This window comes from Schistocerca americana, chromosome 1 (genome assembly GCF_021461395.2).
Source record: "Schistocerca americana isolate TAMUIC-IGC-003095 chromosome 1, iqSchAmer2.1, whole genome shotgun sequence".
NCBI lineage: Eukaryota > Metazoa > Arthropoda > Insecta > Orthoptera > Acrididae > Schistocerca > Schistocerca americana.
Window position 1 is genome coordinate 81,619,808 of NC_060119.1, and position 24,333 is coordinate 81,644,140.

Consider the following 24,333-nt stretch of genomic DNA (forward strand, 5'->3'; position numbering starts at 1 on the left):
AATAAAAACCAGGAAACTGTGCTTACATGAACTCGCATGACAACTTTTAAATTTTCAGCAATAATGCTATCATCAAATGACATGTATAGGTCATAATAAAAAAGACAAACAGTTATAAGAATAATACAATCATAGTTGCAAGCAGTGACACAAGTTATCTGCTATAGCCACCTAAGACCAGCACACACACAGCACAAGAGGCATCAGAGTACATGGCATGTAGGCTGACACTGCCATGAGATGCACACGAGGATTAGTAGTGCCATCTAGTAACAAAACGGCAAACTTATAAACATCTACGACAAGAGCAAAATTACACAGCTGTAGGTATATATTTGTGACTGCTTCCCAAAACCCTGTTAGTAATGATAAAAAAAAATAATTAAAGCCATTAATAATAAATGGTCATGGGAAAACTAAAAACATCCTGGACAAATCCAGAGAACGTAAAATCAAAATTATTGCTTTTCATGAATCACAATATACAGATGAAAATCCTTTTGATTCAGAAGGATACAAGATATACAAAGGAAAACCTCGAAAATGAGCCATGGCAAATTGTCTACAATTTGGAACTCAAAATCAATACTTGATTCAGTAGCAACTTTCAAATCTTACTCGGGTCGGCTCTCCACGATGACAATAAAATCAGCTAATAAGATATACACCCTAATCAATGGACATGCACCAACTAACATCACTAACAAAAACAAAATAGAAGAAGTAGAAGAATTCTGGAACCAATTAGATAATATTCTCCAAAAAATCCCAAATAACCATGTCAAAATCCTTATGGGCCATTTCAATGCACAAATCGGTAAAGAAAAGAAATATCGATATTGGGTAGGTAAATGGTCAGGGCATACACAGACCAACCGGAATGGCATGCGACTCATTGAAATCTGCAAAAAACCATGACCTATTATTCAAATCAACATTTTTCAAGAAAAGAGCCTCGAAAACAGAAACTTTGATCTCACCTAATCCATTACTAGGTGAATATCAGTTGGATCATGTAATGATCTCCCACATAAATACAGTAGAAATCATGAAACTTAAAGTCCTTAATGGACTAGACCTAGATTCCATGCATTACCCAACAAAATTCTCCCTAGATGTCATTCCAGAAAAAAGAAAATTCACTAAGAAATCTCCACACCGTAAATATGATGTACAAAAGATAATTGGCAATGAACAATTTACAAAAGAAACGCAAAATTTAAAACCACAAAATTGGCAACAACTGCAAGCAGGACTTTTAAATGCAGCTGAAACTGTAGCACCACAAACAAGAACACGTAAACACCCATGGTGGACAGATGAGTGTGACCAACTGATAAATCTCAGACAACAGGCGTGGAAAAATTGGTTGTGCAACAAAAATCAAAAGACCCTGGAAGATCTCAAAGATACCAGGAAAACAGTCACAAAAGCAATATGAACACTCCGTAAACAACATGAAGACAAAAAATTGCAAGACATAGAAAATGATTTCAAGAAAAACAATTCCCGAAATTTCTACAGAGTATTCAAACAAAAATTAACAAAGTACTCTCCTCCATCACTCCTGTTCAAAAATGACCATGGGGAAATTGCTCATACCAACACCGAAAACTGTGAAATTCTTGCAAAATACTTTTCTAAATTACTGAATTGTGAAAAGCCTGCAGAAAAATTTGAGTTCCATCGTACACAACGAAACCCAGACTCAAAGCCACCAAGTTTACAAGAGATTAAAGAGATAATTCAGTCACTGAAAAATAACAAAGCATCAGGAGAAGACCAAATCATCACAGAATTATGGAAAAGTGCAGGAGGAAATCTTATTGCAAAACTCAAAGAAATTATACATGAAATCTGGAAAACTGAAAAAATCCCCAGAGATTGGAAGACTGCAATCATACATCCTCTGTACAAAAAAGGAAGTAAAACAGACCCCCAACAACTATCGTGGAATCTCTTTATTGCCAATAACATACAAAATTCTGTCTAGAGCCCTACTAAACCGCGCAGAACCTCAGCTGGATTCAAAACTAGGCGAATACCAAGGTGGGTTCAGAAAAGGTCGATCTTGCGTAGAACAAATCCTTAACTTGAAAAACTCAGTGAAATATTTACATAGTACTTCAAACAAAAGTTATGTCATCACGTTTGTCGACTTTAAAAAAGCATATGACAGTATAGACCGAGAATCTCTTTTTGAAGTATTAGCAGAATTTGGACTAGATCAAAAGACAACAAACGTCATAAAAGAAACACTCACGGAGACCAAATCCAAAGCAAAATTTATGGGAGAATTGAGCACAGAATTTGAAATAGACACAGGAGTACGACAAGGGGATGTACTGTCCCCAGTGCTCTTCAATTGTGCTCTTGAAAAAGTTGTTAGAGAATGGAAAAAAGTAGGTGCACCAGCACACAGACTGGGACCAAGACATAAGGGCATAGAATTACACTGTTTAGCATTTGCTGATGACATGGCACTGATCGCACAAGACATTACTGATGCACAGAAACAGCTAGAATTATTACAAGAACAGGCAGCTAAAATAGGATTACAAATTTCATTTGAAAAAACAAAATTTACAACTGACGTCAAAGATGCACCTTCTGATCTCAAAATTGGTAATAACTAAATCTCTCGAGTAAAAGAATTTAAATATTTAGGTGAATGGATTGCAGAAAATTGTAATGAAAAGAAATCTGTCAGATCAAGAGTCCAGAAAATGGAGACGGCGTTTCAGTTAACAAAAAACATTTACAAGAAAAAGAGTCTCTCATGGAACTGCAAAATACAACACTACACAACAGTAATTAGACCCGAAGCTCTCTACGCATCTGAGACACTAAACCTTCAACACAGAACACTAAAAGAGGAATTAGAAGTGAAAGAACGTAAGATAATGAGCAAAATCCTAGGACCAAGAACTAAAGATGGGGTACATTATCCAAAACCCAATGCAGAAATATATAAAAATATCTCCAAAATAACAGACACAATGCGCATGAGAAGAATCCAATTCATGGGGCACTTAGAAAGAATGGACTCAAACAGGTTAACGCACAAAATCCATACATTTTTAAAGAACAAAACTACAAGACCGAACTGGTACAAACAGACGGAAAAAGACCTGAGAGAATTAGGGTCTCCAAATCTACATGATAGAAATGAAATCAGAAAAATCACAAACACACGGGGTTTTGAGGAAGAAGAGAGAAAAACTAACCGACATACATGGTCTATGCAACGAAAGCTAGCCCATTCGTTTTTTATGAAGGAATACTGGGCGAAAAGGAAGGCCAACAAATGTTGATTACGTGTGGTCCTAAGTGATCCATCCGTGAAGAAGAAGAAGAATAAAGTTAAAGTAAATAATGCTTTAATAATGAAGTCTGATAAAGGGAATGCCACTGTCATTGCTAAAAAGCAAGAATAAGTTACGAAAACCTTGGAGTTTTTTTGAGGAATATGATATTTCTGAGCTTCATGAGGATCCCACCTCTGTTTTGCAAAAGGATATCAGAGCCACAGTTAACGATGAAAAATTTTAACTTAAATCTTACCAAAAAAAGGCAGTTAATTAACATGACCTCTCAAGGTCCAATGTTATGTGTACAATTTAAAGTTCTTAAATTAGTACAGACTGTAGGTCCCATTTCGAATAGTAGGAATAGTGCCTACCATGACCTAGCTATCTGTATGACAACTTGAAAAAAAAAAATCTTTTGTTTTCCAGAATAATTTTTCTATCTCTAACAGTCAAAACTTAGCCAATAAAATTAGAGACATACATTGTGATCAAGGTACTATGTTAATTTCTTTCGACATCAAAAATCTCTATGAAAATGTGGCAGTCAAAACAGCGTTGGACATAGCAGAAAAAAATTTACAACTCTTCAAAAAAGATATTTCTGACAAATTAGTGATTTCATGAATTTGTTTCAAATTGTATTAAATACAATTATTTCAAGATCAATGGGGAGTTATACCTGATGGTCTTGCAATGGAAAACCCATTTGCAGGAATCCTAGCAGACATTTTTATAAATTCCCTAGAGGAAAAATTTTTTAAAAATTTTTCAGCTGTTGCCTTAGGCATTATATCATATTCTAGATATGTTGACATATTCTGATTATTTATAGAGGACCAAACAATGGGGCTTATCACCTATTCAAAATCTTCAATGAACTTCATGAAAAAAATTACTGCCACCTGTGAGCTTGAAAACAAATTCCAGCAATTACACTACTTACACCTTAATCTGACAATAGTAGATGATAAAATTTCCTTTAATATCTTCCACAAACAAACTTGCACTGATCAAATAGCACCTTTTACTTCAACAAACCCCCAGTCTCACAAAAAAGCCTTTTTCATTCAAATATTTACTATTAAAAACAGTCTTGTTCACGATTTATTTATCAAGGTGACCGGTTTCTAGTGATTCTCCAACAGAAAGAGATTCCTGCTCAATGGTCTGAAGATGACCACAGTGGTGGTCGAAACTGGTCACCTTGATAAATAAATCATGATCAAGACTGTTTTTAATAGTAAATATTTGTAAGACCTTGATTACAGCCTTTCCCATAATGTATTCAAAAGTAATTCCTTATTCATTCACCTGTCCTTAGAGCTATTTCTATTTCCTTATCCGATTAAAATCTTGAGGCAGAAAAAATTTTACCGAAACTGTTGCAGTTAATAATGGCTACGAACCCAACATAGTAAGTAACATTTTTAAAAAGCAATATAATGAAGAACAGAATCACCACTCTGGGCCTTTCCACTAATAACTGAAATTAAAAATTTTATTTCTATACCATTTATTGGACCTGTCTCTAATATAATACAACGTCTTCTGCAAAACAAATATGATCGCAAAGTAGCTTTTTCCACAAACAATTCACTAAAAAAAACCACCCTTATTCACAGTCAGGATTCAACACAGTCTCATTTGCAAAAGTCAGGAGTTTATAAAATCATCTGTGACTTGTCTGGCCTATTACATAGGACAGACAGGGAGAGCTATACCTGTAAGATCTAGATAACATCTAGGAAAAAAGATTACTAATATTTGTAATTCATCCATTGCTGACCACTTGTTAATCACCGGCCATAAATCCAAGGAAGTGCAAGATGTCAGTATCCTACACTACAAGAAAAAAAAGGTCTCTAACTCAATGTCCTTGAAGAGCTGGAGATTTTCAAACACCTGTCATGTAAAGACGGTTTTATTCTTAACAAACAATTGCAATTGTTTAACAAAAACTTCTTTTGAGGTTTAGAGCCATTACTTATAACTGATTAATTTTTGGAATTTTTCCTCACAGTAGCATCAGGAATGTCTGTTTTCCTTATTCAACTGTCACTGTAAGCCTGAATTTTAAAACTACCTGCAAAAAGGGTGATTTACTATTTTTGAACTTCCATTTTGCCTATGACCTGGGTGCTATATGGCACTAATGTATACACACAGCTCCGTAATTTGGCTCTAATCGTAGGTGTTTATGAGTTTGCCACTTTGTTACTAGATAGCACTACCAATCTTTTGTTCATCTCATGGCAGTTTCGGTTTACATGCTGTTCAGTATGATGCCTGTTGTGCTGTGCATGTGCCAGTCTTAGCAGGCTAAAGCAGGTAACTTGTGCCACCACTTGCAACTACGACAGTATTACTCTGATAACTGTCTGTCTTTTTATATTCTTGATTCGTGGAACAAAACCATGTCATTTGATGATAGCACTATTGCTGAAAATTTAAAAGCTGTCATGTGAGTTCTCTGGTTATATAATTTTCTATGGAACTTTTACCATTCTGATGAAGATAGTCTTAGAGTTATCGAAACCTGGTTCATGTGTTTTTTTTTTTTAAGTTGTGTGCAACTGGTTGGCTGACCGTTACATTTTATATATTTGCATATACATTTGCCAAGCATACAACCAAAAAAATGTTTAAAATATCAAGTAAAGCATATTTTGGAGATGATGATTTTTAAATGTTCAGTAATTTTACTGTGGCTCATACAGTTGAGACACACTGCCTTGCATTGACTGTAGAGTAACAATTGTATTTAAAATCTTGTGCCTTCACATAATAAATTACTGTATTTGCACTGCCAAACCAATATTTTCTGGGTTTCTATAATATGAAGTAAATTCTTTAATAATTTCACTTCCATACATGGCTACACTCCATACGAATGCTTTCAGAAACGACTTGCTGACACTTAAATCAATACTCTATATTAACAAATTTCTCTTCTTCAGAGACCCTTTCCTTGCCATTGTCAGTCTACATTTTATATCCTCTCTACTTCGACCATCATCAGTTATTTTGCTCCCCAGATAGCAAAACTCCTTTACTAATTTAAGTGTCTCATTTCCTAATCTAATTCCATCAGCATCACCCGACTTAATTCATCCTCGTTTTGCTTTTGTTGATGTTCATCTTATGTCCTCGTTTCAAGACACTGTCCATTGCGTTCAACTGCTCCTCCAAGTCCTTTGCTGTCTCTGACAGAATTACAATGTCATCGGCAAACCTTGAAGTTTTTATTTCTTCTCCATGGATTTTAATACCTACTCCAAATTTTTCTTTTGTTTCCTTTACTGCTTGCTCAATATACAGATTGAATACAAATTGTAAATAGCCTTTTGCTCCCTGTATTTTACCCTTGCCACCTTCAGAATTTGAAAGAGAGTATTCCAGTCAACATTGTCAAAATCTTTCTCTCTGTCTACAAATGCTAGAAATGTAGGTTTGCCTTTCCTTAATCTTTCTTCTAAGATAAGTCGTAACGTCAGTATTGATTCACGTTTTCAAACATTTCTACGGAATCCAAACTGATCTTCCCCTAGGTCGGCTTCTACCAGTTTTTCCATTTGTCTGTAAAGAATTCGCGTTAGTATTTTGCAGCCGTGACTTATTAAACTGATAGTTCGGTAATTTTCACATCTGTCAACACCTGCTTTCTTTGGGATTGGAATTATTGTATTCTTCTTGAAGTCTGAGGGTATTTCGCCTGTCTCGTACATCTTGCTCACCAGATGGTAGAGTTTTGTCAGGACTGGCTCTCCCAAGGCTGTCAGTAGTTCTAATGGAATGTTGTCTACTCCCGAGGCCTTGTTTCGACTTAGGTCTTTCAGTGCTCTGTCAAACTCTTCGTGCAGTATAACCTGCATTCTCTTCCATTTCCATAATGTTGTCCTCACGTACATCGCCCTTGTATTGACCATCTATATACTCCTTCCACCTTTTTGCTTTCCCTTCTTTGCTTAGAACTGGGTTTCCATCTGAGCTCTTGATATTCCTACAAGTGGCTCTCTTTTCTCGAAAGGTCTCTTTCATTTTTCTGTAGGCAGTATCTATCTTACACCTAGTGAGGTAGGTCTCTACATCCTTACATTTGTCCTCTAACCATCCCTGCTTAGCCATTTTGCACTTCCTGTCGATCTCATTTTTGAGATGTTTGTACTCCTGCTTCATTTACTGCATTTTTATATTTTCTCCTTTGATCAATTAAATTCAATATTTATTTTATTACACAAGGAGTTCTACTTGCTCTCATCTTTCTACCTACTTGATCCTCTGCTGCCTTCTCTACTTCATCCCTCAGAGCTACCCACTCTTCTTCTACTGCATTTCTTTTCCCCATTCCTGTCAATTGTTCCCTTACGCTCTCCCTGAAACTCTGTACAACCTCTGGTTCTTTCAGTTTATCCAGGTCCCATCTCCTTAAATTCCCACTTTGTTGCCATTTCTTCAGTTTTAATCTACAGCTCATAACCAATAGATTGTGGTCAGAGTCCACATCTGCCCCTGGAAATGTCTTACAATTTAAAACCTGGTTCCTAAATCTCTGTCTTACCATTACATAATCTATCTGATACCTTCTAGTACCTCCGGGATTCTTCCATGTATACAACCTTCTTTTATGATTCTTGAACCAAGTGTTAGCTGTGATTAAGTTATGCTCCGTGCAAAATTCTACCAGACGGCTTCCTCTTTCATTTCTTACCCCCAATCCATATTCACCTACTATGTTTCCTTCTCTCCCTTTTTCTACTCTCAAATTCCAGTCACCCATGACTATTAAATTTTCGTCCCCCTTCACTACCTGAATAATTCCTTTTATCTCAAGATTACTTATCCCAAATTATAATTCCACATGATAGTATACAAAAACAGCCAACATTAGCTAATTTAAACATTTGTTAATGTACAAGATTTGAACACTGCTGACCCTAGACTGTCTTTCCTGCAGTTCAAATTATTCATATGTTTCATTTATTACATGTTTGATTGTTAATGCCTCTGTTTATGGATGCAATTTAGTGTACTTTTTTTTGTTTTTTAGCTAAAAGGAATCATCAAGCATAAAATCACTTAATCATTACAAGCTATGTTACTACTTCCTCTGATGGTTTGTAGGCATTAGGATAGATTGTAATCGCTATGTGAACAAGAAGAAACAGTATAGAATCACTGTATTAACTGGATATTCATTTGTATAAAATTTTCTGTATTCCTCTGTAGCAACACTTTTAAAAAGCTTGTATTCTCTTCTTTCCTGTAATTTGTATCATCTATATTTCATTTCGGTAATGAAGTACACTCCAGATGAAATCCTTCAGAAAAGATTTCCTATTAAAATTAAATTCAACGTGAACATTTTTTTCCTTTCTTTTTCGGAAGTGCTTTCTTGCTATATCCAGTCTGCATTTTATATCCTGTACTCTGGCCATTGTCAGTTATTTTACTGTCCAAATAGCAAAACTCTTTCAATGCTTTTAATATCTCATTTCCTCAGCATCACCTGATATGACAATATTCCATTACCTTTCTTTTATTTTTGATAATGTTGTTGTTATTACTTCTTTTCAAGACAATTAGCATTATATGAACTATTCATTCACTGTAGCACTCTGTTACTAAAGCAGCTTACACTGGTCACATGCAAATTACCAACACTAATATCTTCTCATTAGTAACTATTTATTTATTTTATTTATTGGTTATTTAGCCTGACCAGATTACATCAGACCAGGAGATCTGTAGCCATACCTCAAATGCATATTCCTTTTCATTCTGTGATGTGCTTGTGTGAGAATGCTGTACACATGAAGCTGACACAACATTCACTGGGCCAGCAGTGTGTGAATGAGCAGGGCACCGACACCTGAAAGAAAAAAAGTTAAAAGTTGTTGTAAAAAAATGAGAACTATTTTGCAGCTTTTAGGCAAAATTGTGGCAGACTACTGAAAGAGCTATATTACATTCAAGCATGTTTAGAAGTTAGCAGATACAGAATGTAGAACATTCAGTAAGAAGTATCAGAGTGAGATGCAGAACTTTTCGAATCAGATTTTGATGACAAGTTGAACAGTTACAAAATTTTATCTTGGTGCACATGTTAACTGGTTATCAAGTAGTAATAACTATTTCAGACATTAAAGGTACAGTACAACAAACTCTGATGAACCAAAAAAGAGTAACTGAAAAGTATAATGTTCAATGTTTGATGAGATTTTTTTTTTTGGCCCATTGGAAGTCAGCAAACAATTGGCTGTTGATAAACCTACTGAACTTGTTGCCAAGTTTACCTTCTTTGGTTGTACACTTCTATACTTGAAGATGATAAACTAGATACTGAGAGATTTAACAGAATACAAGCTACAATAACTCCAGCTCTAAACAAAAAACATTTGAGGAAGCAAACAATGCTGAAATTTTACAGTGTACGTTGTTGTAACATTGATCCTTACTACCGAAGGAAAAAATGGGCAGTGGAGCAGATAGATTATGACATTGCCAAACATAAGCACCTGCAAAACAGGATACTTTGCTGCGTCCACTGCCTCCACCATGCCCCCCCCCCCCCCAAATCCCTGTCCACCTTTGTTGATCTTTAATTTTAGTTTATTTCCTGTTTCTTTTCAGAAGTATTATTCAATGGAACATTTTGAATGATTCTTTTAGTTGGTATCCAACAGATGCTAATACTTTTTTCCTCAGATTCTTAATTTTCAGTGGCAATCTGACAATCCCAGTATATAAATAAAAAAATCTGTAGTGGAATTTTTTATTTTCATTTACTAACTTGTGTGTAGGATACATACTGGATTAAGTCATGTAAGTATACACTTCAAATCATTAGTTAAAAAGTGAAAGGAATAAAGATAATTCACCTATATCTGTAGTGAATGGAGCAAAGAGAAATTATCAGGGAAGTTAAAAGTGACAAAGTCCAAATCTATTGTAATCAGTAGCACCTACATAGATCAACTGAGTGGTGCCTGCATAGACCAACAATTACATGACTGTGCTTGTGAACTACTGCTGTGTGATCTGCCTATGTTTCTTTGAAATGCCCTTAACATAAGCCCCCCCCCCCCCAATTAATCATTAATAATGAAGAATCCCTAAATCCACAACTCCCGTGGATGTAGGCTGCTTATTTTGAGATCACTGTCTGAGGTTGCAGGTTCATGGATGTATGTTACATCTGATGTGGTCTTAACTTACTTACACCAGATAGGACTAACATGGGATATTGAACATATACAGAAAAGGGCAACACAAATGTTCACTGGTTTGTTTAATCCATTGGAGAATGTCACAGAGGTACTGAAGGAACTAAAATGGCAGACTCTAAGACAGGCAAACTATCCTGAGAAAGTGTATTAATAAAGTTCCAAGAACTGGCCTTAACTCATTACTCTAGGAATATACTCACATATCACTCACAAAGGGATTATGAGGATAAGATCAGAATAATTTCTGCATGCACAGAGGCATTCAAAAAATCATTCTTTCCACATTCCATATGTGAATGGATAAGGAAGAAACCCTAATAAATGGAACAATGAGATTTACTCTCTGTCATGCACCTCATGGTGATTTGCAGAGTACAAATGTAGCTGTAGATGTAAATAACAAACAAAAACTCTGTATAATTTACTTATTATTGTTCTGTAAAAAGCAATATTACAAGTGAGATGCACTGAAATATCTCCCTGCATTAGTTTCCACCTTAACGGTGGGTAAAAGCAATAAAGCACCAACTTTAAAGATACGCTCATCTTTAGCTGTTGAAGCTTATTCTGGCTACACCCATCAGCATCTTGCTGAAACTCCCTCCACTGCCCACACCCTCCTAAAGGTATGCTAACAATAGCATATTTCAGTCTATCTGAAAATATCTCCCTGTGATTTCCATAAGAAATTTACATCTGAGGGAGTTAATCACATTTTAATAATTTCAGCAAATCATGGAGTAATAGTGGCATTGCTCTTTGCATGGAAATTTTTCAAACAAGTGAAATTTTTTCACCTTGGGGTTGCATTTACAAAATATTTGATGATGTTTTGAGTTTCTGTTTAGTATGACCTCTGTCTCATGTTTTGTTTTTGTACATACGTCCGATATTACTGAACTAATTCTCATAGTGAACAACATGTTATTGGAGGTTGCATTCTTTTATAGTGAAATAAACTTAATACATATTATAATATTCTTTTAGTTTCACATATTTATGATTTTTTTCCTGTGCTATAGATATTTTATGTGACAATGGGGGTTGCCATAGGAAAGTAAGTACTAGGATGCATTGTGGGAAATGTGGCAAATGGTTTCACTGGGGCAAATGTGGTTGGGGGAACTCTGGGGAGGTCACTAAGGACCTGCCTTAGAAGTGCAAAATATGCAGCAGAAACAGGTTAATAGAGGAGCAGGAAAGGAAGATCTGTGCCATTCAGAAACAGCTGAATCCAGGTAGGAGAGACATAGCAAGGATGCCTAGCTATGGGGGGTGGGAGTATGCATCAATACCAGAGATGGTGTACATTTTAAAGCTAGAGAAGATCTGATACTAATTAGTACATACAAACATTTTGAATTGCCAGCCACTGAATTAACAAAGCTAGTCATCCATTAGAAATTAACCATCCTGTACGTGTACCACTCCCCTATTGTTATGTGTCCACTTTCTTCTATGAATTACTTGGAATCCTGGGAAGAGCTTCCACCTCCAAAACTAACTTACTAGTATGTGGAGACATGAATAGTAATACAAGTGACGAGAGTGAAATTAGTAATAACTTACTCAATATTTAAGTACTTTTAGCAAATCACAAATGGTAAACACTGCTATTAAGATATCAAAAATTTCACCATCAGTCTTAGGCTGAATGGAAAACTTTGTAAATGACTGTTTCTCCGATACTGAGAAGAACTTGCAACAAAACCTTGCTGAAACACACACAGCACCCACAATGACAGGCACAGCAAGCACAATTATGTTGTTTCCTGTTATATCCCCAGCCTTTCACCTGAAATAATAGCTACCACTAATACAGGTGTGTCTGGCAGTTTGCCGTTGCTCTAGCTCACTGGTGATGCCACCTTAGGAAATTCAACACACTGGTTTGTTGTCAAGGGAACCACTTGCATCCGCTCTGAAAACATGTGGCACTAGATTCACCACTAAAGACACCAGTTTAATCACCGTTATTATTACAGTCAACAGTGCTGCAGTCATGGGCACTACTTCACATCCACAAGTCACTTGCCCACCGAGTCCATATCCTTTCACTGGGCATGTATTTACAATAGTGCCCAGCTGCTATACAGTCGTTTCAACTTGCTGAGCCGAAGAAGGATATCCTCCTCACAGCTTCCAAGCAGCTAGCAGTGGCAGCTGCCATATGAGCTTTGACATCAGGCCTCCATGGCCACAATGGGCTGCCAGCCATCTAGAATGAACCTCAATCTCCACAGACTCTGGGCACCAGAACTTCATATCTGCCAGTGTTTATTGACTTTAGTGATTGTGGTCAAGAACAGCTGCCCTCCAAGTGGTCCATCTGGACTTAGAATTGTAGTATTTACACTCATCATCAGTGATTACAGTCAGAACCAGACATTTACTTCAAGAGTTCGTATCTTCATCACAAACTCTAAGAAACAATTATTCAGTATCAATTACTGATCATGAAGATCTATTCTGTGTATTTAATTATTCTTTCCTCTTGGTGCATCAGTGGACTTCAGTGTGACAATTCTTTCATGCTTGCTAAAATAATGTGAGCCTGGTTTTATATTTACATGGAAATCTTATCTTGCATTATGAGTCTATACAAGGTCACTACAGTTTTGGCAATGAGACTAAAATGCTATGCAGTTTCAACCAATTGTAACTGCACCAAGGTGTCAAATGAAACAGACTGAGTTTGACGACTTCCAATGTAGCAAGTGCACTTACAGACACTTTCCAACACTTTACGTAATTGGCAGAATTGATATAAACAACTTTCAGTGGAGGGCAACCACAGCTCAGACGCATTATGAATAACAACAACAATATTCAACACTCAATAACATTGTTATTGTTATTCATTGCTACATTCATAATTGGCAGTGCCATTACCAGTGACACTAATCTTGTTTTCTCATTCCAGCACAGTGACATAGCAATAGGAATTATTGATGCAGCTACCACTTTCCATGCAGTATCTTCATAAAAATAGGTCATTCTTCTCAAAAAGTTGTCCCATCTGGACCCCCCACAAGGATGATGCTCCCTCCGCCATCTCAAGCATACAGTGAGGGAATGGCCAGTGTTTATCACATGGCTGGAGCACCACTCTGTGGCCTCAACAATATGCCTGTTTACTGAGCTATTCCACGCCTACAGGCTGTAAAACCCTGCAACTTAGCAACCCAGGTTGTAACATGATATCTTATTGTATGTCCAATTAAAGGCCCAACTAAATGCCTATTATGTTTCACACAATTTTCATGCTCATGTGCATGGTCAACACTCATAGGTGTCTTCCACAATACTACAGGACTTACAGCCAGTCCATCCTATTTGTCAAACCTTTTGTGCCAATATGCACCACATGCATTCCATGACATCTTCCATGGTGCTAGATTCACCACACGAAACGCAAGCTTCACCAACACCTGTGCAATTATCGCTGTCAACAGCACTGCTATCATAAGTGTTACTTCACATCTGCTAATTACGTGCCCACTGAGTGCCAAGCTGATATCTATCTGCCGGGCATGTACTTATGATGCAGCCTGGCTGTTATGCAACCAGTTAAGTTCGTGTGAGCCAAATGAGGATTTACTCCTTGCAGTGTCCAAGCAGCCAGTAGTTCCAGCCACCATACCAACTTTGACATCACACCTTCACAGCCACAACGAGCCTCCCACAGGCCTCCATGGCCTCGGGGCATCAGGACTTCGTAACTGCTGTTTACCAATCTTAGTATTGGTGGTTAACGACAGTTGTCCTCGTAGTGGTCTGTATGTACTTGTCAATTGTACTCAGCAGTGATTGTGGTAAACACCAGATATATTACTTCAAAATTTTGTATCTTTGTCACAAACCCTAAGAAACAATGATTCAGAATGCAGTATTGATCAAGAAGATCTAATCTTTGTGTTCAATTATTCTTACTCTTGCTGTGTTGGTGAGACTAATAAGTTACATGGATAAATTCAACCTTTTTCAAGAAGCACAGTTTTTTCCCCCAGTGGAAGTAGTACAACACCTGACATTAGCAAGTCCACAAGAGTACCCCCCCAAAGTTCTTGACAAGGATGATTGTGTAACAAGTATGTTCTTACACTTGTCCATGACTTTTGGCATAGTTGACTGTCAATTTTTTTCTACACCAGGTCTGAAAGGAAAATCAAACAAGTGGTTCCATTCTTACCTGGAAAAGAGGGTGAAATAATTCAAATATCTGCTGATTATAAATTTTTTAATTGTTACACAAGAAACATACACACATAGGTGTTCATCAACGTAATTTATCAGGTCCACTTCTGTTCTCAAAATTTTAGCAATGACTATCCAGACAGCAGAAGACATGGATTTGCTGATTAAAGCAACATCACAGTCACTGATAAAACACTGTACCTCTTATTAGATAAAGCAAGTGGAATCCTCAAGAATGTTTACAATTGGGCAGTATGTAATAATTTAACATTGAACATAAAGAGAACCAACAGCATGCACTTCAGCAGAAAGAGGGAAAACAAGTGTCAAATTGAGCATAGGTTACAAACTTATACATTGGTTTAACAAAGCTTTTAGGGATGAATATTAACTGTTAGTTAATATGGAATGAACAAACAAAGGTGCTAGCAAAAAGAACATCATTGGCATGTTACGCTCTTAATATCCTATAAAATGTTTGTAACAGTCAATGTCTTGTGGTGACATACTATTCCTAAGTATATTGAATTCTTAGCTATGGAATAATTTTCTGGGGATCAAAGGCACAAAACACAAACACAGTTTTTAAACTGCAGAAAAAGGCTGCAAGGTTAATAACAAGAAATACGAGGGTAATCCCAAAAGTAAGGTCTCCTATTTTTTTAAAAAGTACGTAGAGCTGTTTATTTCTACAATGTTTTACATCAGTTTACAGCTTGAACTTTTAGCAATTTTTCGACATAATCACCATTTCTGTCCATGCATTTTTGTAGACAATGTGGCAGTTTTTGTATGCCCATGTCATACCAGCTCGCCGCCATACTGTTTAGGAAGTTATGAATCACTTCTTTCACCTTGTCATCTGAGCTGAATTGCTAGGACCATAATTAACGCTGACTGGTACTGAGAGATCTGAAAAAACTAACAGGCAATTCAGAACCAGAAAACAGGAATGTTTAGCAAAGGTGTACACATTCTCCACGACAACACTTGTCCACACACTGCTCGGCAAACCATTGCTCTCCTGCAACAGTTTCAGTGGAACATAATCACCCATCCACCCTATAGTCATGACTTGGTGCGCAGTGACTATCACCCGCTCCCTAGGTTAAAAGAACATTTGGCCAGAAAGTGATTCAGCTCCAACGACGGGGTGAAAGAAGAAGTTCATAACTTTCTGAACAGCATGGCGGCGAGCTGGTATGACATGGGCATACAAAAACTGCCACAATGTCTACGAACATGCATCGACAGAAATGGTGATTAAGTCAAAAAATAGCTAAATGTTCAAGCTGTTAACTGATTTAAACCATTTTAGAAATAAACAGGTCTATGTACTTGTACAAAAATAGGAGACCTTACTTTTGCGATTACCCTCTTATCAATCAAGCTCACTGTAAACAACTGCTTAAAGAACTGGGTATCATTACTGCATGAACTACATGCACCTACCAGTCTGCTGTGTATGTCAGGGAAAACATTAGTAGTATTTCACTAATGGGACTACAGACAATCATGGAAAGAGAGACCATATGGGCTTATATTTGCCAGGGAAAAACAAACAAAAAACCTCCAAACTGCACTTTCTATCAGGGAATAAAACCGCTTACAAAATTGTCCAAGGATATCAATTGAAGACAAAGTGTGTAAATCAGTACGCAATCACGTTGCAGCACTTTATTTGTATAGTTATATCTTACAGGCACAGGCTCCATGGGGCCTGAGGGGGTCCGAGCCCCCTCAAAAATTCATTTGGGGGGGAGGGAGGCAAAATTATTAGTTATATTATGCTTTGTAAAATCACAAAATTATGTTGGAATTCTTTATTTTCTTGTTTGACAATAGTTACCTTTTAAAATACAATCAGTAATGAGCAAAAACAAATAATTATTACGGTAGTAAGCACGTTAGCTGAAAACGAACGGTGTGAATCATGACAGTGTTACAGTGCTCCAGGCACATGTAGAATTGGTTCCGGTGCGCAAACCTTTGGGCAAAGTCTGGTGCCAGCAGGCCAGCACTGCAGCCGCAGCCCCATCAAAAGGTCTGGAGCAGAAGCACCTGGAACCATCCGCCTCACGTCGTCTTGATGCTTCGAGACATTACAATGCCACGGCTATATAAAACCCACCCTGCTGTTGCAACCATTCAGTGTGGATAGTTCCGTTCAGTGCATGCTGCAGACATGTTTAGTGTTCCAACTTTATAGTGTCTAGTGGACTATTTTATATGACTATATTTTATTCGTTTACTTTAGTCTCTTAGTGTCTTGTGAATTAAGTTTGCAATGGATAAATTTGTTACCAATAAATGCGCGCTTGGAAGTTTTTTATGCAGCAAGTCAACCTCCAAAAATTATTGCGTTATCAATTGCTTCATCATCTTCAGGTGAGAAGTGATCACAGCCAAAACCTTGACAATCTGGTAAGGGAAGATCATTTCAGAAGTCGTGGTTGATGAAATATACATGTCTAGAATATGAAGCATCTACCAAAAAAGAGGCAGATGATAAAAATTTTCTTTTTAAAAAAAATAAAAATAAAAAAAAGAAACCAGAGGGGGAGAGAGAGAGGGGATGCATTTACTTCCGTAGGGTTTTCTAACCTGAAAAAGGCTTTGGAAAAACTCTGTCTTCATGAAAATACGTTTACACATAAAGAAGGTGTTCTGAAACTAAATTCTATCACTAACTGAAGTGTGGCTTCCAATTGATTGAACAGTTAGATAGTGATATGAAGGAACGCCATTTAGCTCTTGAGACAATTTTTACTACCGTGCAATTTCTATGTCAACAAGGACTAGCAATTAGAGGGCACAAAGCTGTAAGCTCAAATTTTTTTTTCAATTGTTGGAACTCCAGAAGAATGACATACCTGAGTTCAAATATTGGTTAGAGCATTCGAGGGATAAGTGGACATCCCACAATATTCAAAACAATATCATTGATCTACTAGGAAAGTCTGTGTTGAGAAAGGTATTGGCTTCAATCAAGAAGACTGAACATTTTTCCTACTATGGTTGACGAAACAACTGCTCTTCGATTCACGAACAAGTGTCATTTTGTATTTGTACTGTTGTTGATTCCTTAATTATCAATGAAGACTTTATTGGCTTATACGAGACCCCCAATACTGAATCACAAACTCTGTTTAGTATTTTAAAAGACTTTTTGCTCGTCTTGATTTGTCAATGGATAACTTTAGAGGACAGTGCTATGCTTCAAATATGAGAGGTAAGTTCAAAGGACTAAAAAAGTTAGTTTTGAATATAAAACCAAAAGCTCGTTACGTGCACTGCACTGCTCACAGTTCAGACTTCGCAGTTGTAGACAGTCTCCGCCATCTTACTTCTATGAGGGATATTATGGTTTTAGCCAAGGACTTAATAAACACCCTAACGGAATCCAACAGAAGGATGAGACACTTCAGAAGCATACACTGTGAGCACACACTTTGGCCGACTATGGACTATGTGAGCTCCTAGTATCTTGAGAATATTGAAAAACTCTGAAGAACTTCTAGAGTTTTTTGAAACATTTTCTGCAGAGGACAAAACAGAGGCACATTACAAATGTGCAGGCTACCTTGACTCAATGTTACAATTCAAGACTTATTTCTTTTTACATCGTTATTGCCATGCAATGAGCCCAGCAGAGAATGTCAATGAAAAAATTCAGTGCCCTCATCTCAGTGTTCCTGACCTGGAAACACTTGGGGCTTGATTTGTATATTGCATGGAAGGCATGATAGTTCTGAACACTTTTGGGAATTGTGTTTAAATGAAAAATCCTCACAAGGTTATGATCCTTCACTTCCTCAGAATCTAAGCACAACAAAGAAGTATGAAAACAACAAAGACAGCTCATTACACACTTTCAAAACCCCAAAGGAATACTACAAAGCTATTTACATTGAAGTTTGTGAAACAGTGCAATCTTGCATTACTGAGCAGTTTGCTTCAACTGGACTCACACAGGTCATTGCAGTTGAACAGTAGTGCTTGTTTTTTTAGTAAACAGAGGTGAACAAATTCGGAAAAATCAACCAAGGTTTTGAAAAATGACCTAGACATTGAGAGACTGCTCTTACACTTGAATATGTTAGCCGATATCACTAATAAAAAAACAACTGGTCTTAAAAAACAGGTGATGTAAGAAAGTACATTTCACAAGAGCCTGCAGTTGGAGAAATGTTATGTGAAGTAGTAAAGCGCATTAAGCTTTTCCAAGTAGTTCTAATCACGACAGCAACAGCAGAGCAGTCATTTAGCGCCCTTAGACATTTGAAGTCATATCTCTGATCAACAATGGGACAGAAGTGATTGAACAACTTGGCTGTTCTTCATGACCACCAAAATGTTTTGGATGAATTGGATATCTGACCAGTCATCAACGACTTCATATTCAGTAATCCAGTCAGACGGTCGACATTTGCACCTTTCTAAACACTCTAGCCCTAATAATGGCATTTACAGCAATATTAAAAATCTTTATAAAATAGAGAATTAAATTACATACACAATGTTAAATTTTCAGTTTTAAAATATTAGTACTAGTTTAGTACCATATTACTATAGTACTGTATTAGCTGTTTTCAAATCCTTAAATATTTTTAGGGCACTAGACCCAATTAAAACCCGCTATTTACATACTTTTTGACTGAAAGTATTAGGCATACTGTATTAACACATTAACTCTGAGATATTGTTTTATTTAATGAACCCTGAACCTTATTCAAAGTAACCTTAAATCACCTATTTCACTTATTTATCAAAGTGCTATTACTGTGCGACAGCAATATTTTATTCTTTATTCTTTTAATGATAGTTTAGGATTTATTTAAATATAATTTCAGTCTTTTCAGAGCTATATGTTCACTGCTCTGTAATAGTCTGTAAGCAAGATTATTACCGTAAATTAAATTAGCTTTTTACGAAAATATCATGCGTGTTTCTGTTTTGTTTCTTTTTTCAAAGCCAAAACATGTGTCAGGATTGTCGAGTTTCCCGGAGTGTCAAGTTATCAAGAGTCCAGTTTATCATACGAGTCTAAAATGCTTAGAAAAACTTTAAAACTATTTTTCACTATTTTTCATCTAAAATTTAGAAAATTTCCTGAGGCATGACTGCCAGTATGCCCCGCCAACCCCCCCCCCCCCCCCCCCCCCCCCCGCACCCAATAATTTTTATAAGTCGGCACCCCTGGTCTGTCTTGATCTCACAAATCTGTGAGATGAAGATGGACCTTTACAAATACTGTCCAAGGAGATGATGATGATGATGATTAGTGTTTTAGGGCGCACAACAGCGAGGTTATCAGCGCCCAGTCCAAGGAGATGAGAAAGATTATTACACTACAGTCCATTTGTTTAAAAAGCAGTTAAAACATTATTCATAAACAGTGCATACTACACAATTTAATATTTCTTAGCGGAATCAGTGTAGTGGTTAATAACAAAAGGGGGATAACTACAACACGCTGTCACAATACAATACACGATCACAATGTAATGCTTTTACATGAAAATCATGTGCCAAGTACATGACAGTAACATATTCTCATTCTTCTGAGAGCAATGTCTCACTCATTATGGGGAGTTGCTGATTCATTTCTACAGGCAAACCAAAGGGAGGACAGAGACTTGCATGGAGTATAGTAGCACGTTTATGGGCCTGGAGGCATTTTGCCAGACAGAATGAAGTTAGTGCAAGGAGCACAGCAGTCACCAGTGTGTGCCCTTAGAGTGTGTACTAATCACAGGGAGTCTATCATTGGTGACTGTCTCGTCCCTCTCCCCCTCCCACCATATTATTAGCTACCAGCTAAACTTATCTATCTTTCCCCTCCTGTGAAGTTGTAGGTCATGTCTTGTGTATCCCCATCTCCCAAAAGCAGCAACATGTGAGATTCATCTGAAGTTAGCAGTAATGTGGCCAATTCACATGAAGGCTTTGTTCAGCCAGCGTTGATCATGCTGCTGATTTACATCAATGATGCTCAAAATTGCATCCATTGTTGCTGCCCCTTGCTTATACATGTCACTACTGATACTATAGTCTATATTCTTGGCCACACTGTTGCATCCCCCCTCCCCCAATCATCAACATCTGTCCCTCTTAATTCAAATCCCTAATCTGTTTCTCAATATCCTCCACCACCTGAACAAGGCTAGCACTAGCTTTTGTAATACTGGTGATCTGGTACCCTGATCATACTTCTACATACAGCTGTCTGCCTACAACACTCACATGGCCACTACCTGACAGCAAGGCCTTTATTTCTCTACTAGAAACAGACACACCTCTTAAATTATTATTAATGGTGGGCTGCACCATACATTTTTCATAGCCAAGTAAAGCTCCTTTCCTTAAACAGTAACAGTCTATACCTGTTCTGGGGCTCAGTGATAACAGAACTATCCAAACTACTCCCTTTTCACTCCTTCCCTTTTAATTTTTCCCATCTCTCATTTACTCATCCCCCAGTCCCACACTGCTCTAATCAAATGTCTGCAACCTCAATATCTTCTGCTTCATCTCAATCCGATCTTCCCATGTTTTAAATATAAAGTACATATCCATGTTCACGGAAGTCTAGGTGGGCAGATCCTTTAATGAGATACAGTATGTGGACACACACACACACACACACACACACACACACACACACACACACACACACAACTCTACTATTCAGTGAGCTATCTCCTTTAAGAGTAAAGTATGTATACATTCATATGATAGTCTAATTGGGAATCCCTTCTGTTCCACTGTAGTTGCTACACTGAAACAGTATTCACAATCTACACACACCAATGCAAACTACTAACTAATTACACAGACATACGTATTTCTTGATATCAGTGGCCCATTAAATTACATACATAACACACTTAGTATTAATGACATCCACCATGTGTGGATGGAGTCATATCTTAAAAGAAACAGAAAACAGAGGGACACATTAGCAAATAATGCCGTAGGATTAAAACTAAATTCAGATTGGGGAAATGTATATATGATGGCACGTAACATTTGTTGCTTGAGCAACTCCTGTTTCTGAAGTATATAAATAATTTGCCAAAGACAATGGAGAGCTCTTCAAAAACATGTTTGCTGATGATACAAGGTGTGGCTTGCTGATAAAGACCTGAACACATTCGTAACAGATTCAGCCAGCATAACAGTGGAACATGCTTAGAACTGGTTCTTAGAAAACAATGTAGTACCTAATCATAGAAAATTCATATTGTAAAATTACAAGAAGAGAGAGTATTTGGCTAGTATTTACCTTCAAGGAGGTGAAATTCCAAGTACAGTTGACAGACACAAAGGCAGGAAAAACATTTTAGGTTCTGGTGCAAATAGTTCTGTCGTAAGAGAGGAGAGAGGGAGGGATTAAGGAAGATTTGGAAGGAAAGACTCATCACTCAAGTAGGTCCCTCCCAGCCTTCTCTGTTTAATGCTTTTCTCCTCTGTGAGGAAGGAACTAATAGTTCAGAAGGCTAGGGTAGCTATTTTTATAATTTTATTTGTGTATATTAGCAGTACTCAATTTCCTGAATATAAACACTGACCAGCCATTCTGTTTCCTTGTAATTTTTGCCACTTCCACATATAAGTTTTTCTTTTGATTAAAAAACCTACTATGCACTTCTAAACAAAATCTAGCTACAGGCTCCAGCAATACAGATCAAGGGGGGAATCTTGCAGGAATCATATAAAGTCCACAACTGAAAGTTTTGGAACTTCAGAACCATGGTAAGAGTAGTGTAAAATAAATTCCTTATGGGCCCTGTCTAGAACTCAGGAGAGAGTTTTCATCTACTGATTTATTCATCTTTGACAAATGCCCGAGAGGTGACAGACAGGAAACCGGAAACCTCAAGTACCCAGAATCTAAATATTACACATATGTATCTGAATATTTAGACTCTGGCATGTAAATTCTGGTAACACTAATATCAAACACATTTTAATGTTTCCAGTATATAAACCTCTGATAGTGCTTGCCTTTAAGTTATATAACCTGTTAGTGTAAATAACTGATATCAACAGCAGCTGTATATAGGAAGAACAGTGACTGTTTTAAAGGCATCTGCCTTGTTTCCTATTGTTATTCCAAGACAGTCACCGTGATTAGTGGTCATACTTTGCTGGTTTATGCCATTTAACATTCAAACACAACATGAAAACGTAAATGAACAGAAAACTGTTGAAACTAGTTGTTGCTTTCTTCAGCAATAACCCTTTGTGTTTTTTAGTATTTGTGTGCAAATATATGGCTTAGGAATACAAATGGAGACTTGTAGCAGTGTGCAACTGCAGAGTTCATAACTTAGAGGTGTCTTTAACCTGATGCTTCCCTGCTTTTAAAACACAATACAGTGTCTCTAACGCTTCCTCTAGTGGTTGAAACTTCCACTAGTACCTTTAGTACCAATCTTTCTTGCAGTCAAACACCGCACACTTAAGAAACGTACCAATACTTTATTCTGTCCTTAGTTATTTTGTGGCGAAAGTTACAATTAACTGAACGACAGCTTGCACAGGAGAAGATAGCAACAGAATTGCACAGCTAACTACATTACTTCCAGTTGCAGTAACTATATTTTTCTGGCACATTATATCGCGAATTTCATGTCAACCGATTTCCCGTCAAACACAGTCTACAGCTTTCATGTGTGGACGTAACATCAACTGAAAACGCTGCAAATCGAAACTGTAATGCTCGGTAAAATGAGCGTAGGCCTATAGCACTTCATTCCGCTTACAAAAATTGTGAGGTCCTGAAAGAGCAGCTTTTATTTACGAAAATGGAAAAAAAATTCTTTCATACGTGTTTACTACTGGTCACCAGTGGTCTACTTCTAACCAAACGGCAAAAAAGTTAAGATATGAAATAACACAATCCCCATATATATATTACAAAAAACATTACCCCACTATTCGTAAAAATGTTGCAAGCATAGCGAAACCGGTTGTTTTAGAGAGTTGAGTGTTGCTTTACTCGCAATCTGGCAGTCACAGATTGTTTCTTTAGCTCCTTATTTTTCGTAACAGGAGAGCTTTAGTGGGAACATAAGGTACAAATAATACTCACGAAGCACTCGAGATGACACGCATTAAGTCCAACACCTGTCTTCTAGGCGCCATAGTTTCGTAACTTTGGTGGTAGCCTCCAACAAGCGTCCACTATGCCACGCGCTCACTCACGCACTGCCAAGTGCCAAGGTTGTTTTGAAGGCTGGACGACTTGTTGACGATAGTGCTACGGGCGTGGCAGGCTGTCCAACTTACTCAGTTCAGTGCTCCCTATCACGGACTAGTCTTGTAACCAACCGTGCTTAACACACAATTGAGGAAACATATGCTTACACGTTTGATGTTCAGTGATGAAGTAAACGACATAAACTTTACCCACTAATGTCAGAACAGTGTAAGTTAACATGCAGTTTCGCAGCGCAGAAGTTGCGAGCTTTTCACCGTGGGATCAACAAGCCATCACTGAGGGTCACATCACTTGCGTTGCCATGTCAAGGCTAATAATAGGAAGAATTTGTAATGAGGTTAAAGCTCTCAGCTGTGGCTGATGGTACAAT

The 24,333-nt window shown here is 37.3% G+C and overlaps 1 protein-coding gene across 1 annotated transcript in view; it reads right to left on the reverse strand.

Moving 5' to 3' along the window:
• The window catches only part of LOC124548284 (hydroxyacid-oxoacid transhydrogenase, mitochondrial), an 84,384-nt gene extending 60,400 nt beyond the window's left edge, over positions 1-23,984 (reverse strand). The window contains exons 1-2 of the mRNA XM_047125164.1: positions 23,835-23,984; positions 9,066-9,180 (exon numbers count right to left, since the gene is read on the reverse strand). Coding sequence (XP_046981120.1) covers positions 9,066-9,180; positions 23,835-23,887 — 168 coding nt within the window. The 5' untranslated portion in view covers positions 23,888-23,984. The remainder of the gene's footprint in view (positions 1-9,065; positions 9,181-23,834) is intronic.
• Positions 23,985-24,333: the final 349 nt, after the last annotated feature.